This window comes from Patella vulgata, chromosome 3 (genome assembly GCF_932274485.2).
Source record: "Patella vulgata chromosome 3, xgPatVulg1.2, whole genome shotgun sequence".
NCBI lineage: Eukaryota > Metazoa > Mollusca > Gastropoda > Patellidae > Patella > Patella vulgata.
Genome location: NC_065881.2, coordinates 21,353,722 through 21,369,890, shown reverse-complemented (window position 1 = coordinate 21,369,890; position 16,169 = coordinate 21,353,722). Strand labels below are relative to the sequence as shown.

Sequence of the window (16,169 nt, the reverse complement as noted above, 5' to 3'; positions counted from 1 at the left end):
TACTTTGTTAATAAAGACGGGCATATGCCCATCCCAAACTTAGGCTGCCTGTCTACAGCTAGCTCCGCCTGAGAACAGGCCCTAAGCTAATTACCCGACATTTTAATGCTTTTAGTAATTTTTTAGAAGTATTTATTTCTCTTCTATTGTCATATTGAATGAAATTAAATATGTTTATTTAGCCGCTGTGAGTATGAAAGATGTCAAACTAATCAAAGCCGAATCACAAAATAGTCCTCTAATTATTCAATATGGCGGCGCCCATAAAAGGTAATTTCGCAGAGGCGGTTTTGTTTGCGAAGACAAATTTAGGAGTATCTAACCTTGTTTTGAAAAAATATCAGATTGAACCTCTAAAGACAGTTTACAATGGCAAAGAATTTATTGCAATATTACCCACTAGTACATATTATATATCGCTTTTACCGGATTGGCAGAAGTTTACATTTTGCTAAAGACACGTGTTTACATAAAACACGTGCGTGCTCGGGTTATTTTTACTCTGTTGTGTACACAAAGCGTTAGTCCGGCCGATAAGTCCCTCCCCAAAATGATCACGTGGGAGTTTTAAATGGCGGCTAATTGGGGCAGTGATCATAATGACGTATGACGTAGATGGATCGCTTCGTGCAGTTTGGCATATACCTCGACAGCGGCACTCCGGTTTACTCCCAATTCCAACTTTCAAGGTTCCATTACGTGCACGGCAATGTTGTAAACGTAACCTCGGTATTTTGTATCCTCCGAACGATGAACTTTCTCGGTCAACGCTGGGATCGAACATGGGGACTCTACGTTAACAAGCAAACGTCCTACTCACTAAGCCACCGTGGCTCTCCTAAAGCCCCCTATGTCACTCTTTGTATGACGAGTTCATAAACCTGATCAATATAGTTTATCTCATCTGTCCAGTATGGCCTCGTCTTCTAAATCCACGCCTCCAGAAATAGTCCTTTAGTCTGTAAGCTACACCACCCACCCTACCCCGAAACACGAAAAACACAATACAATACATATCAAACATACTTAAACTGTTAAACAAAAAACAGTGTGAAAATAAAATTTGGCTTTACTCGGTTCAATTTAGGGGGCGGCCCTGTCCATGATAATTGCTCTATCTGCACATTAAATGTAATCTGTTGTTTTATCTGTAATGATAGCATATTTACAGACAATGATTTGTTTGGGAGTTGTAGCAGGTTGTCAAACGAAGGTCAGATTCGCAGACACGAATTTTATGTGTAAGCGACTAAGCCACTGATTGATTGAGCTATCTGTGATGACGTTTTATCTGTAACTTTAAGCGGTGGACACACAAGTCGAATCAATCGGCCGAATCAATCGCCGCTGAAATTCGCCGAGTGTGTCCAGTGTAATTCGGCCAAATTTCGTTTCGCCCGAATTAAACATGTTTGATATATTCGGACTCGGCCGAATGACATATATTGCCTAGTGTGACGGATTCGCCAAAGCATTTGCCCGATTTTTAGAATTCATTCGCAAAGCACCGATGATGTCGAGAAGTCACATGACCATTTGAAGACATGATCGCGGCCATGTTTAATCATGTGACGTGAAAGATGATGCAATCGACTGGGGAATCGGGCAAAGAATTCTTCAAGTGAAGTCCACTCATTCGGCCGAATAAAATTCGGCTGCAATTCGGCGCCGATTGAACATATTAAAGCCAGTCTTTACTTCATAGGGTTAAAACCAGGATGTCAAATGTAAGCAATGTCGATACGATATGTTTTTAAAAAGTCCACTTATTCGACAGAATGACTTCCACAACTTAAAGATTTTAAACATCAATCTTTGTTTGGAAAGTAAAACCAGGTTGTAAAATGTAAGCAATGTTGATAAGAATTTCAGACAAGAGAAATGGGGTTTAACGTCCACTCGACACAAATTAGGTCATTTCGGGACTAACATGGTTCAATTTTATTTCCATAATTCGCTTCCGCGTAGGAGTCTTTAGCAGTGGGAGGAAACCGGAGGAACCGGAGAAAAAACCCACGAGGTTGGACAGGCGACCCTACTCCTTGTCACGTACAACCGAGGATTGGAAACCACGCCAGTTGACTCAATGACAGGCTTAATGATACAGCGCGCACGTGCTAACCACTAAGTCATCTAACACCCCCGGTGTAAAATGAGATCTATCAATCAAATGGTCATTAATCTAAACTTGTAACTTAAAAACATGTTTTATGTGAGATTTAGATAAAGGCCTTGGCAGTCCTCGCTATAATAGTTTAAATTACTTCATTCTGAGCGGAGTTATAGCCGTTTAACGAATAGTGTGGCCTAGAGAGTTGATTATGGACTTGGCAGGCATGTGAATAAATGTCTAATTAATGATTTATGTAACATTTTGGCCATACAGTTACTGGAAGGAACATAAATTTCGAGTACAAATACCATATCATGCATACCATATTAAGTTATTAACACATACATATAATTATTTAATCCACATTGAAATAAAAGTGAAATCTTACTGTATAATTTCGAGATTTGGAAAATGTAAAACGCATTATCACAGAAAGAAACTGCTTGGTGACTGTATTAATGGTCCATAGTTGTATAACAAATAAATGTCCATGTTCAAATATAACCATTTATTATTGTTGTAGCTTATCAAACATTTCAATGTATTTTTCCAAACAAATAAGACATACACACAACACCCAATGCATATTTGTTTTATTTTCAAATGATATGTAAGCGTTTAGTATTGCGTCATGGTGACACTTTTAATTTTCATGGCTACATCATCGCCATGCCATGTTTTCTGCCATTGTTGACGGTTGTTCCAGAAATCCGTCATGGCGGTTGAAGCAAAATTTGTCCATGGTTTCGCGCCATTAGCACCATTATTCCAATCATCAGGAAAGTAACCTCTATCTCCACCAACAGCTACACTTAATATTAAAGCAAACTGAAAATAGAAATAATACATAAGTAGTCGAATCTTTGTTAAAAATAATGTAAACGTTGTTTCTGTTAACACATTTTTGTGTAAAACATACTTCAGGGGTTTTAGAGACAGAGAGGGGGAGTTAGAGGGCGTGGAGATAGTTAACCTCCACTAGACACAAACTAACCTATAGGCCATTGAGGGTCTAACATATGATATAATTCCCACGTTGTTGGGTAGGCAACCATATATACTTGCCAGCTTGGGATCGAAACCACGCCACTTGACTCAGTGACAGAGCTTATGATCTAAAGCATTAAACAACTGGATCAGCCAAACCCCTGAGATACTTCCGCCAAGCCGAATACAGCTCTGGGCCCGTATTCACGAAAACTTAAACTAAGATAAAATCGAAATTTTAAGAAATACTGCAATTCGATTGGCTGACCAGTAAAATCAATTTGCATATATCCAATGAAGTTGCAGTATTTATCAAAATTTCGATTTTATCTTAGTTTAAGTTTTCGTGAATAAGGGCCCTGCTTTTTCTGTCCAAATTACGGATTGTTCCATATTTGCCTGCTTTTTCTGTCCAAATTACGAATTGTTCCATATTTGCCAAAAGAGATATACAGGAAATTTCACAACCAGATACTGAAGATGCTATTTCTGTTTGAAAGTTGTTTGCATGAAATCATTTGAATAACGCCTACATCCAAATAACTTTAACTAAAGAATTCAATATCATAATGCGTTATATAGTTTCTATAAATCTATGATTTATTCGAAAAGTCTTACATTAGTATCAAAAGGAGCATCTTTTCCACCACTCGACCAGATATTACTACCTCCCAAATTTTCATGCTTAAAATAACCTTCTGGTGGTGTGTTCCAGGCTAGAACAGGCTGTTTATCAATCATCGTTCTGTGAAACAAATATACAAGTTTCTTTTAAACGAACATTATCAAATGTATAAATACTCATAAAAATAGTTTATATACCAAATAAATTAACATGCCACATAAAAAAAGTACCCAAAAGACGGAAAAAAACCCAAAGGAGATATCGCTCAGTAGATTATGAAAGTTATAACACAAGCGATATCTACTGTAGAATGTGTTATTGGGTGATAAACATGTATCACATTCAATGTCGCAGTAAACGTGTAATGTTATAATTTTCCTGATTTTAAGCTGCAATAAAAGAACCAATAATAATACGAACAACTTCTCTTCTAAAATGTATACAATTTTTCACAGATTTATTGGGGTTTCTAAACTTGATAATTACAATAAAGTTCATTCGTTTTTAAAAGACCTTTAATAAACCTACTTGATATGATCCTCTGTCCAGTCTAAACTGTAAGTATGAAAATCATCAGCCCAGGTTTTACCATTTGGAGCCACTCTGCAAGACATTAATGCGCATGTGTATATTTAAAGATGTGGCTAAAAAAAGGTGGTATGTTCAGTTATCCAGTTAAAGAGATATGTAATCATTGCGCATGAACCTTTGTTTTAAAACTATACAAAATTACCGTCGAAACAATGTGCCTTGTAAAAGATAATAATCTTCTGCTGTTAATACATTTTAGCCTTTCATAGTACATCTTTACCGATCACCTTGGAAGCAAACTGTATTACAACTAATATGTTAAGTATTAAATTAACATTGCCATTTATACACCAAACAGGGATAGGTTTTCGCGAACTGACGTAATGTTGGGATCATCTTTGTAAACTAAGGTTCATTTATTGTTTATATAAAACATCTTACTTGGCATCACCATGATGTCTATGACCACCACCAGCATCTGTACCAAGATGAATTGTTGATAGAACTCTAGCTGCACCTTGGGGACTTCCACCAGAGTTCAACAGTACGTTACCTACAAAAATATCATTTATAATTGTAGAACAGATATGTAGCTCAGTTAATAATAAATATTTGAGGTTTTAGCTCAACCGAGAAACATTTTTCATTTTAGCAAAGTTTAAGAACCATTTTTCATTATAGCAAAGTTTTAAAACCATTTTTCATTATAGCAAAGTTTAAGAACCATTTTTCATTATAGCAAAGTTTTAGAACCATTTATTATTGTTGACCAGCTTTTTCAATAAACATTTGTCGTTGTAGCTTAACTAAGAAACATTTTACATTATAGCAAAGTTGAAGATTATTTGTCATTGTAGCAAAGTTGAAGATCATTTATCATTGTAGCAAGGATTAAAACATTTTATCATTGTAGAAAAGTTAAAGAACATTAATCATTGTAGCAAAGTTTTAAAAAAACATTTATTTATCAGTCGAAACATTGAAGAACATTTATCATTGTAGCAAAGTTTAAAAAAACCCATTTTATCATTGTAGAAATGTTAAAGAACATTTATCTTTGTTACAACGTTTAAATCTAACACATTTTATTTGTAGATTTAATATTGTAGCAATCTTAAAGAACATTTATCATTCAAAAATTTTAAAGTTAAAGTGCAAATCTGCACTTACAGTAAAATACTTTGGTAAACTAAATTCTGAGAAAAGTTTAAATCTAACACATTTTATTTGTAGATTTAATATTGTAGCAATTTTAAAGAACATTTATCATTTAAAAAATTTAAAGTTAAAGTACAAATCTGCATTTACAGTAAAATACTTTGGTAAACTAAATTCTGAGCAAGAATTCCTATCTATATCATTTCATGATCTAACGACAAACAGATGTTGTTTTCTTTAATTCGTGATTCATTGGCGTTGATGATATATAAGTATTATTTTGAAAATTTAAAACTTACCACGTGATTCCATAATGTCAATTTCACCTGACTTGGGCCAGTAACCATATTTTGTACCTTGAGGAAGCATCCATATTGCTGAAGTAAAGATTATTATAAATAATTAACAGTACATATAGGTCATAGTAAATGTAAATGTATTTTCCTATACCGGATCCTGATTTCCAGTTAATCTTGAACCTCCAGACTATAATATTATACAATATTGTCGAGCAGGCTATACCATATTTTCTCTATTGTACTCGATCATCTGACGAACCAAAGACCAGTATTCGTCGAGAAAGCGTAGACAATAAAGTTCCATTATACAAGAGAAAAACAAAAGGGACCGTCCAAATTGAGATATTTAGCTGATGCTTGTGTGCGGGGGGGGGGGGGGGGGGATCTGTTGTACACGATGCCGTCATTGCTTTTAGCATGGGTGTGGAGTTAGAATGCATATGACCAGCAGCGCAAAACTTTCCGTAGTCCGAATCTATTGCTACATATTACATTCTCTATCTTGTATTGAACAAACAGAGCTCTGATTCAAGTTCAGACGCCAAATCTGTATTTACTTACCAGGCCATAGCCAATCGCCTTTTGGTATTTGAGCGACGACATCGACTCTACCATGTCTGATGCTGGCTTTTGAGTAGATTTTAGATGACATAATTGGTGGTATATTACTTTGACTTCCTTCTCTGAGACAACCATTTTCCCAACTGGCAGTACAGCAACCCCACTGAGCTGAAAACATTTATTTGCTTTAAAAAATTTGTGCCAGAACATGACAGACAAAGTAGACATGGATTTCCTTCAACACTATATCCTAAAATCATTTTTTAAAAAGAATAAACGGGTGTAAAAAAAATGGAATCAAAATACGTACCATTGAGGTCTAAGGTTCCACTACGCAAAAATTCTTTACCAAATTTATCGGATGTAAGTGTCTGGAAAATATAAAATATTTGAATGACTAAAGATGCATAATGTAAGATTTTATGTTTAGGATCAACAGAGATAATCAATTTGATTGATTGATCGGTCATAAAGTGGCCAAAAATATGACCTTTGTCACCAGTCTTAAGCCAAGTTTGTTCAATTTTTGTCGCTCTTAAGTGATATATTTGGCTTCCTGACTTGGGTAGCTAGCTTTTAGGCTTTGTTTCAGCTATGGTCACAAATTAGTGCCAATTAATTAGCTCGTAAGTAGCATTAGCACAGCATTTCATGCTTTTGAGCAGTCATTTTGTGCAGTGAAACTTATAGAAATGGTGTTAGAAAAAAAAAACAATCCCTGACAAGACAATTTAATCATATCCACTCAAACCTCATTATGTGACCCAAATTTGACCTTTGACCCTTGTCACATTTGAACCACTCTTAAGCAAGATTTGTTCAACTTTTGTCGCTCTTAAGTGATAGTTTTGGTTTCCTGGCTTGGTTTCAGTCATTAATTAGTGACCTTTGAACGTTGTCACCTTTGAACGAGTCTTAAGCAAAGTTTGTTTAACTTATGTTGCTCTTAATTGATATTTTTGGTTTCATGACTTGGTTAGCTAGCTTTTAGGCTTTGTTTCAGTTATGGACTCTAAATTTTAATTACGGTCACTAATTAGTGCTAATTAATTAAGCTCTTAAGTAGCATTAGCACAACATTGTGAATTCTTAGTGTTAAGTATGAAACCTTTGCAAGAAAATTGAGGATGGACATTGGATTTGAACTCCAATTAAATTTGGGAGGGTTAAGGGGAGCGCTCCCAGGTATATGCACAGGTTAAAAAGCTTAAGACTTGGCTTTCCAAAATGATCTAGGGGTAAAATATGTGCTGTAGACCTCAAACCTTTTGGACTCAATATTTTGATTAAATCTCACTGGGCTCCCGGACTAATAGTTTAATAAGTTCAATAAGAAAAATGCTTATATTTACCATGTAGTATTTCAATATATTAAAAATAAGAAGCAGTATCAGTGTTTCTAGAAAACAGATTCATGAAAAGTTTCAACAAAAATTGTTGACTAGCAAACATATATAAACTTTTATACTTATACATAATATTTATACTTACAGGTTTAAGATATAGCACACCATTTCTGATAAAAGTATTAGCTGCCTCTGGTGTATACACTTGAAATTCGCCATTCTGAAAATAAAGTATTTTAAAGAATTGCAAAATCTATTTATCTATTATATTAGAAGAAACTGTTATCAATCGCATAGGGGTCAATGATAGATTCAATAACAATTCAGTAACAAGAAGACATTATGAAACCCGAATAATACATTGACTGGTAGATCATTTAAAGCAATTAATGAAAAAATATATCACCTATCTATATTGAATATCAAATTATGAGTTATCGCCCTTTGTTTGGATACATATGCCAGTCTAATTTCGTTAATAAAGAGACGAAGAGTTGAATCGTATCCATGCCTAGTTTGTTGTTTTATTATTTTACCATGGGAATTGTATTTGCCTCGCGCGTTACCAATATTAGTTTTCATTGGTTAAAATCAATTATAGCGGTAAGCGTTTTTATTCATATCATTCTCGGAAACAAGGCAAATTCTATCAGTGGCGCCGATTTGTCGTGAAACTTCACTAGGATGAAAATCGTCTGACGTCTGTGGTGCATTACAATGTTTGTAGACAAGTTGTATTTTACTTACCCCTCCACCATTAGCTGTGACTTCGTGATACCACTTATTTTTATCTAATGTATTACCAGTAAAATCATCATGAAATACGACAGTTCCTGGGAGAAACACAGTTTTGTTAAATACCCTCCTATAATGGCTGTTATAAATTTATAGTAATGTTAGAAATAAAAAAAAGTATTTAAACTTTCTGTACTATCACTGTTTACTACTAAGCCAAGCTGTTCTTTCGGGTTTTGTGCCACAATCTTACATGAAATGAAATGAAATGAAATGGGGGTTAACGTCCTACTGTTCTGCTCCTAAACTGGGCTAATGAAGACGGGCATACGCCATACAGTGTGCTATGAGGGAAATTTTGCCCGGGCAGCGGCACTACGGCCTACTCTTATATCGAATTCCAACTGTCAAGGCAAGGGATCTTTTACGTGCACGCCAATATGTACACGGGGCCTCGGTTTTTCGTCCCATCCGAACGACTAGACAGCTGTCCTTGTCAGGCCCTCCATCCTGCATCACTGACAAGGGGAAATCACGCCGGAAAATCTGGATGAACTTTCTCGGCCAATGCAGGGATCGAACACCCGACCTCCAGGCTAGCGAGCCAGCGTCTTACCCACTTAGCCACGTGATCCCCACAATCTTACATATTACAATCTTACATAATTCTGTGTACTAAAAGAGAGGACACAAACGTTTAAATGGTTATAAAATTGAGTGGGGGGGATATATTATAGTTGTAGTCAATGTCGATTGGAAAGTTATAGCACTCCTCTGTTTTAGCAAGGCGATTAACTGCGTATAAATAGTTTTTTTTTTATTTTTGTGCTCAATGACCTTCCTCAACTCAAATCTTTATTGACAAATATCTTTAAGAAATTCTGCACAAAAGACCATCACACTATTTTAAACTTAATCTATTATCCAAGAAAATCCCTGAAATACATAAAACAGTAGAAAACCAGTAATAAATTAATCAAAACCATTTTCAGCCATCATAAAATATTTGTAAATATGTCTATAGGCAGTGTGGACAGAGCACGAACTGTTTTTGTCTGAACAAGAACTAGCAATAAAATTGTGTGTTAATTAATTTACATGTACTTACATTGAACAGTAAATCCATATCTTTAAACCGCGACGGGAGCTATATTTTTTCCAGAACCTTATTTCCCGAAAGATATGCATATCAGCATTGTAGCAACACCAACTTTAACAAAATCGGAGCAGAATTGACTGAGTTACTGTAACGCCAACTGGCAGATCCCTTTTTCGAGAAATAGGTGAAATTTTCAACCTAACCATACAAACATATTACACATAGCTTTTATTGTTTTTTTTAGATGTTTGAAATACAGAAAATTAAATAATTACTTCAACTATGCATAATCAGAATCAATAATAATATAATACAATCAACCTATTCGAAACTTACATATAAAAAAATCAAATAAAACAAAAATAGTTATAGATTTTATTGTTTTTCTTAGATGTTTGAAATACAGAAAATTAAATAGTTACTTCAACTATGCATAATCAGAATCAATAATGATATAATACAATCAACCTATTCGAAACTTACATATAAAAAAACCAAATAAAACAAAAATAGTTATAACTAAACCTGTTCTCGAAACAGGTTTGATAGTTTTTATACAACCCAATCACACACTTATACGTTAATTTCTAGTCCTGTTGTCTTTTGAAGGATCTTAAAGAATTTTTTTTTAAAAAAAAAACTGTCAAAAACTCACTATCTTATATAGAAAAACATTTCAGACGGGTAAAATTTCCTGCTTTTTAGAAAAAAATAAAATAAATAAAATGCACATAACCTATGTTTACTCACCGACTGTGATAAAACGTTCAGAATAAGCACCATATGGCTTAGTTAATCGTTTACCATCAACATTTTACCTGATTTCAAAGATCGACACGTTTTTTTAAGAAAAAAAATCAATTTTATGACATCACTAATACAAACCAGCTAGGTCAAATATCAAAATTCCAATCCCGCTGATCGATTGCTAATAGTGAATGGTTTTCAAAAATATAAAGATAGTGAAAATCGAATAAGAATTGTAGGACAAGATAGATTTTAAAGATTTACCCCCGTTTTGAAAATGGAGGCAATTCCGTTGAATTTCAACTTTTCTAGATTACTGATTGATTCGAGGGGGTATTTAACGAAAAAATAAAATGAAAATAATAATACCCCGCCCCCACCCCAAAAAAAATATATAAACAGGTATATCTACATAAAATTAATCATCAATGTATCAGTATAATATCTATAATAACCCTCCACCCCACCCCCACCCCGAGATAAAATTAGTAAGTACAGTAAATACAACATAAAATAAAATAAAATTAGTTATGAATATATCAGTATCATAATATTTATTTAAATAAATCAACATGAAATATATTTGCTTCACAAGCTGACATTCCCCCTAGGTAGCAAACAAAAGGCAGGTCTACCATACTACTGAAAATACAAAAGATTTAAAAACAAATATATCATGTAAAAGCATATATAGTCAGCACAGCATTATTATTATTAATTCCAAGCTGTACTGTACATGTATTTACACAGTCATGACAGTGATAAATTAAAAATTATACACCATCGACATTGATTTTACTTTTACTATTATCTTCTTCTTTCCAGAATGAAGAATTCTACAAGTTGGACATACAATTGATAAAAATAAAAAAAATTAATTATTTCAAAACTTACTGAATTGAAAACTCTTGTTCGCCGATGTTTAAAAGTAGGTCATAGCTGTTAACTTTTGCCTTTACTAGGCTACACGTTTGGAGTGTTTCAAGACGTGTAATACTTAAAACATAATAACAAAATCAAATACCAAAAATATAAGATATTTTATTCTTACCTCGAACATTGCTTCCAAGTCTCGTTTCCATTAAACCAGATGATGCCACATTTAAAAATGCAAGGAAGCGCTAAATAAAAATATCTCTACTGGGCCTACTGTAAACAAACATCGTGAACAGACCGGAAGTGATCAACCACCCCTCTCGTCGTTTCACAACATAATGTCGAGAATTCGCGGGTCGACAATCATACGGTAGGCTATTATCTGTGGTTTCGCCATGGTTTGAAGAAGTTTGAAGTTTACACAATAAAATAAGTTCTTTTAAAACTTTAAAAAATAGCAGGTTATAATGTCGATAAAAACTTCCCGTTTCGCATTTAGAGGGGTGCTTTTGTGCAATAGACATGTCAACGGTACAATCTAAATGCGAAACAGGAAGTATTTATCTCCTAAATATTATAGTGTACCTCGGCTACTTGTTTCCATTTTTGTGCTCAATCAATGATCTTCTTCAGAAATTATGCACAAATTACCATCACAATATTTTCAAACTTTATTTTTATCCCTTGTACTGTTTTGTCGGCTTGCCGACAACTCCTTCGTTGGCAGTTCTGATAAGGCCTTGTCCGCAGCAAAGTAGAAGCTATCAACGAATCGGACGCGTCTGATCAGCTTAACGCACTCCCACAAATAATATCAAAGAGCGATGATGTCCTGGAACGATGTTACTCTAATGGGCAAAGTGGTAAAAACCCTGTGAAGTTTCACATACAAAAGATATTACAAACACGACAAATATCAACACAAGTGTGGTGAATGTCGCGTGATTGCTGGGTAAGGATGTCACGTGACCACCGGAATTAGTTATTTTTACTACGAATCTTCAAGGTACAGTTGTTGCTATTTAAGCTAAGTAAGTTGCCGGTCACGACTGTACTTGGCGTAAGCCATATCACGAATTTGTAAAAGTCGGTATTGAGTATACTGCATCCATGGACGTCACACATGGGGGGAGGGGGGGAGGGGGGTCGGGGGGGGGGGGGGTCCGACACCCCCAATTGTTTTTCCGGGGGGGGGGGGTCTGAATATACTTGGACCCCCCCAAAAATTTAGATAGTGGGCCCAAACTCTTATTTATTTATAACAATTATTAGGATTGGTTAAGATTCTATCTGTATAAAACCTGCACATATCCCAATATGGTTTACATTGCTAAAGTAAAACACAGAGATAATCGTCCTGGAAACATGTGTGAAGTGAAAAGTACCTGTATTCCATAAAATTGTGTCTAGTTAGTCTGTCAGTAATATTTTGTTAATTTTTTTCTGCCACTTATCAGAGGGAATTGCATGTAGGTACCCAAAAACATTACCGCCTAAACCAAATATTTGTCTCCCGCTCGGCCAGCAACGTAACCATAACGCGGTGTCTTGGTAGACAGCATGGCCACATGGTGTTTGTTTATATTTTTTAGGGGTTTTAAAAAATGGGTTAGGGTTAGGGGTTAGGGTCGCCCCCCCCCCCCCAATATATATTTCACGGCTACGCCTCTGACTGTGTCGTGAGTATTTTGATTCACAATCATTATATTTGCTATTTGGATTATAATTTCTATCAATGTGTGATATTGTGCGTCATAATAGCGATCATAAGTGGGTCACACCATTGTGGTTATGCACTCGATTGCCGGTGTATTGAAATTTAAAGAAGTTGATTTGTGTTTTGATTGTTGTGGTAAGAATAAAATATATTATATTTTGGGTATTTGATCTTGTTATTATTTCTTAAGTATTACACGTCATGAAAATCTCCAAACGTGTAGCCTAGTAAAGGCAAAAGTAGTTACAGCAATATTCACTATATATATAATCCTAATCCATCTGCACGTCACGGAAAAACTAACTTTTTGTTGGTTCCATTACCGCGATAGCTTACAGTCCTGTTGATGCACTGCCCAAGTTTAGTGTTTCCTTTTACACTATATACTATAAATACATTTACAATAGTTTATTTCTACTTTATTTAAATATGACAATAAATTTACAGCCTGTAAATCTTCTGCAAATCGAGTTTTCGTGCAATCCGAACGACTAGACAGCTGTCCTTTCCGTCCCTCCGCCCTGCAAGCTCCAACTGAATCCGAGCTTAAATTAAATGCTCCGTCTGCCAGAGCTTTGTGGTCTTGTCATTCTCAGCTGGAGTTTCATTTGGGGGTACTTTACTATCGCTAGGAATCATCTCTGCTACGTTGCGCCTTCTCCAATAAGAAATGAAGTACTCGGTCATTGTCATAACCTGAAATCGGGATTCAAGGCTGTCCCGCATGCAATCATAACAAAACAAAAACAAACAAACAATACAAAGGTTCACCACTTTTGACCTCCTTTCTTGAGGGTTTTCACCAAACCAGCGAACAGGGAAATAAATATATTTTAGCCATGATGGACCAGTTCACAACGTGTTGCTCACTAGTTTCTTATTCATTTCATCGTGACGTTTGGTTGTCCAGTGGAAGTACATACTATCAGGATCTTTGTTCCAGGCATTCTGCATTCTGTTTGAAATTGCCAAGACCAGGACTACCTCCTATCACCCTTCTTCCGACAGACAAGTTAAACGCTCCAATCGTATTATTCTGCAAATGATAAGATGCCATATTAATGGCAGAAATAAAGATTGGGAGAAGTACATCTCCTTACTTGCTATGTCTTTGCACTCCATGGTAAACCCGAACACTGGTTACACAGCCAATAAAATGATGCTGGGTAGAGAAGTCTTTAAACCATCCGATTGATCTATGTTGCTACCAAGGTATCGTCGGATGTCCAAGTACAGGATTTAGCTTCGGCACATCTGGGGATTGACCAAATCAGGCAGAAAAATACGTACAGAGAGTCCTGGATCACGAGAATGAGATCGCAGATTTCGTCTATATGACTGCATGATTTCGGCACCACAATTGGTCGTAGCAGAAAAAACCTCCTTGGAAAGTCCATAAGTCATTTCTAAGTGTTCACACCCTATCTACTTGATAAGGAGCCGACACACGGAGATGGTTCTTCAGCACGATCGGTTCAACATATGTAAGGATCGGGAATTTCTTCTTTGGTTGCGTCGTCTATGCCACAGAATTATTCAAGGGGATCTATCCATGACGGCGGTGATCATTATATGGAAGAATTTACAATTACATCTGGTTTTCCTGGCCACGCCTACACAATATTGAAAACAATATAGGTGGTTCACAGTTCTCAAATACTTGTGCTTAGAAACTCACCTTCTTATCGAACCGTTTCATCTGTGTAATCACCAGGACTGGGATAAGCAGTCACCGGGTCGCACGTGCACTGTAGGCAGCAAACATTTGCCCGAAATAGACATTTACATGACAATATTCATTCACTTATTTATCAATGAAGCCATGAATAACAAATTCTTCTTTACACGTTCGGGAGGGGGGGGGGGTGGATGGCTGAATGGTTAGCGTGCGCGCGCTGTATCATAAAGTCTGTCATTGAGTCAACTGGCGTGGTTTGAAATCCCTGGTTGTACGTGGCAAGGAGTAGGGTCGCCTGTCCAACCTCGTGGGTTTTCTCCGGGTCCTCCGGTTTCCTCCCACTGCTAAAGACCCCTACGCGCAAGCGAATTATTGAAATAAAATTAAACCATATCTTAGTCCTGAAATGACCTAGTTTGTGTCGAGTGGACGTTAAACCCCATTTCTCTCTCTCTCTCTCTTTACACGTTCGACTTTTAAAAATACGTAGTTACGAACTTGATTAAAACTTTGGCCAAAACCCAGGGATTTTATTTCTTATTTAGTTGATTGTAACCAATGACGTATATTATTGTAACGGTTTTCGGTTTCGAGTCAATTCATATAGTTTCGCTCTTTTTCTATCTCTTAAACTCACTCTCGCGCCAAATTACCGACACCGTAAGATTGTGAAATTTACTTTTATATAAGCCTAAAACCATGTTGTTAGTTGCCGACTCCGTGACTTTAGAAGATACGTTGCTGCTAGCTCTAAATAGACACAAACAATTGAGACCGGAAATTAACTGAACGAATGTATTTCCGTAGGCTTGTATGATTAAAGTAAACTTACGGTACTGGTCGAATTCTAATCCTTTTAGGTTGTGTGTCATGTGCTCTGTTTTAGATGTGCATTTATTTTCATAAATGGCTGGGATAATTATTGGAAACATAATAGGATTATTATAAAGGATATTTAACATCTACAATATGAGTATGGTAAGTAGTTACTGCATATTGCGTTTATATGGTAAACCACGAATTTCCCGTTATTCGAAAGTTTTACTATGGTCTAAGGCATTTATAAAAGTCAGCCGAAAATGTTGAGTTGTTTAGTTTCATCTCTCTCTCTCTCTCTCTCTCCCTCTCTCTCTCCACCCCCATAAGCATATTTATCGAATAGAAATATCATTTTAACAGTTAGATTAAAAAAGGGATCTGGAAATACATGTGTTCGGTTTTCTTCTATTTTTATTGATGTTCCGAGCCCTTTTAGATTTCTGGAGCCATGCTGACTAGAATGAGTAAGAGGTTGGCTCGATAACCCGGTGGTTCCGTGTTGGATCCCTTTGTTGACCGGTAAAGTTCATCGGGATTTTCCGGCGTGGTTCCGCCTTGTCAGTGGAGCGTGCGTAGAAACGTTAATTCAATACAATCGTTATTTGTGCGTACGTTAAAAAAACGAAGAATCCCGAATTAAGTATTCGTTCCAGAGCAAAGTTAAAAATTTTAATACAACCAAGAACCATAACCCGTTTTGTCACTAAGAGTTAACTCCTTTGATAATGGGAGCCGATCATATTTTCAGCAATTTAAAAACACATGTTCAAATGGTTATATCTTCAAAAATCAAACATGGTCAGACTTCCATTGTTGATGAGTGAAGTTTTTATGGTAAGCCTTGTCATGGACTGTAGGCTACACCAACCCCACTCCAC

At 35.9% G+C, this 16,169-nt stretch overlaps 2 protein-coding genes across 3 annotated transcripts in view; one reads left to right on the top strand and one right to left on the bottom strand.

Annotated features, from left to right (window-relative positions):
• LOC126815727 (nibrin) overlaps positions 1-16,169 on the top strand; it is a 417,793-nt gene that overhangs the window by 80,272 nt on the left and 321,352 nt on the right. The window lies entirely within an intron of this gene.
• On the bottom strand, positions 2,690-12,045 carry LOC126816281 (beta-1,3-glucan-binding protein). Its single transcript, XM_050542589.2, has 10 exons — positions 11,663-12,045; positions 8,368-8,453; positions 7,766-7,840; positions 6,585-6,645; positions 6,275-6,442; positions 5,714-5,791; positions 4,698-4,809; positions 4,254-4,328; positions 3,719-3,845; positions 2,690-2,941 (listed from the first exon to the last, which is right to left on the bottom strand). The coding sequence occupies exons 1-10, from the start codon at positions 11,679-11,681 to the stop codon at positions 2,732-2,734; spliced, it is 1,011 nt and encodes a 336-aa protein (XP_050398546.1). The 5' UTR covers positions 11,682-12,045; the 3' UTR covers positions 2,690-2,731.

Bases quoted from the DNA above. Each gene is read 5' to 3' on its own strand.
- LOC126816281 (XM_050542589.2), bottom strand. The intron at 3,846-4,253 runs GTAGGTTTATTA...TTTGTTTCACAG, and splicing joins TGGACAGAGGATCATATCAA to AACGATGATTGATAAACAGC. The intron at 2,942-3,718 runs GTAAGACTTTTC...TTCTATTTTCAG, and splicing joins ATGCTCCTTTTGATACTAAT to TTTGCTTTAATATTAAGTGT.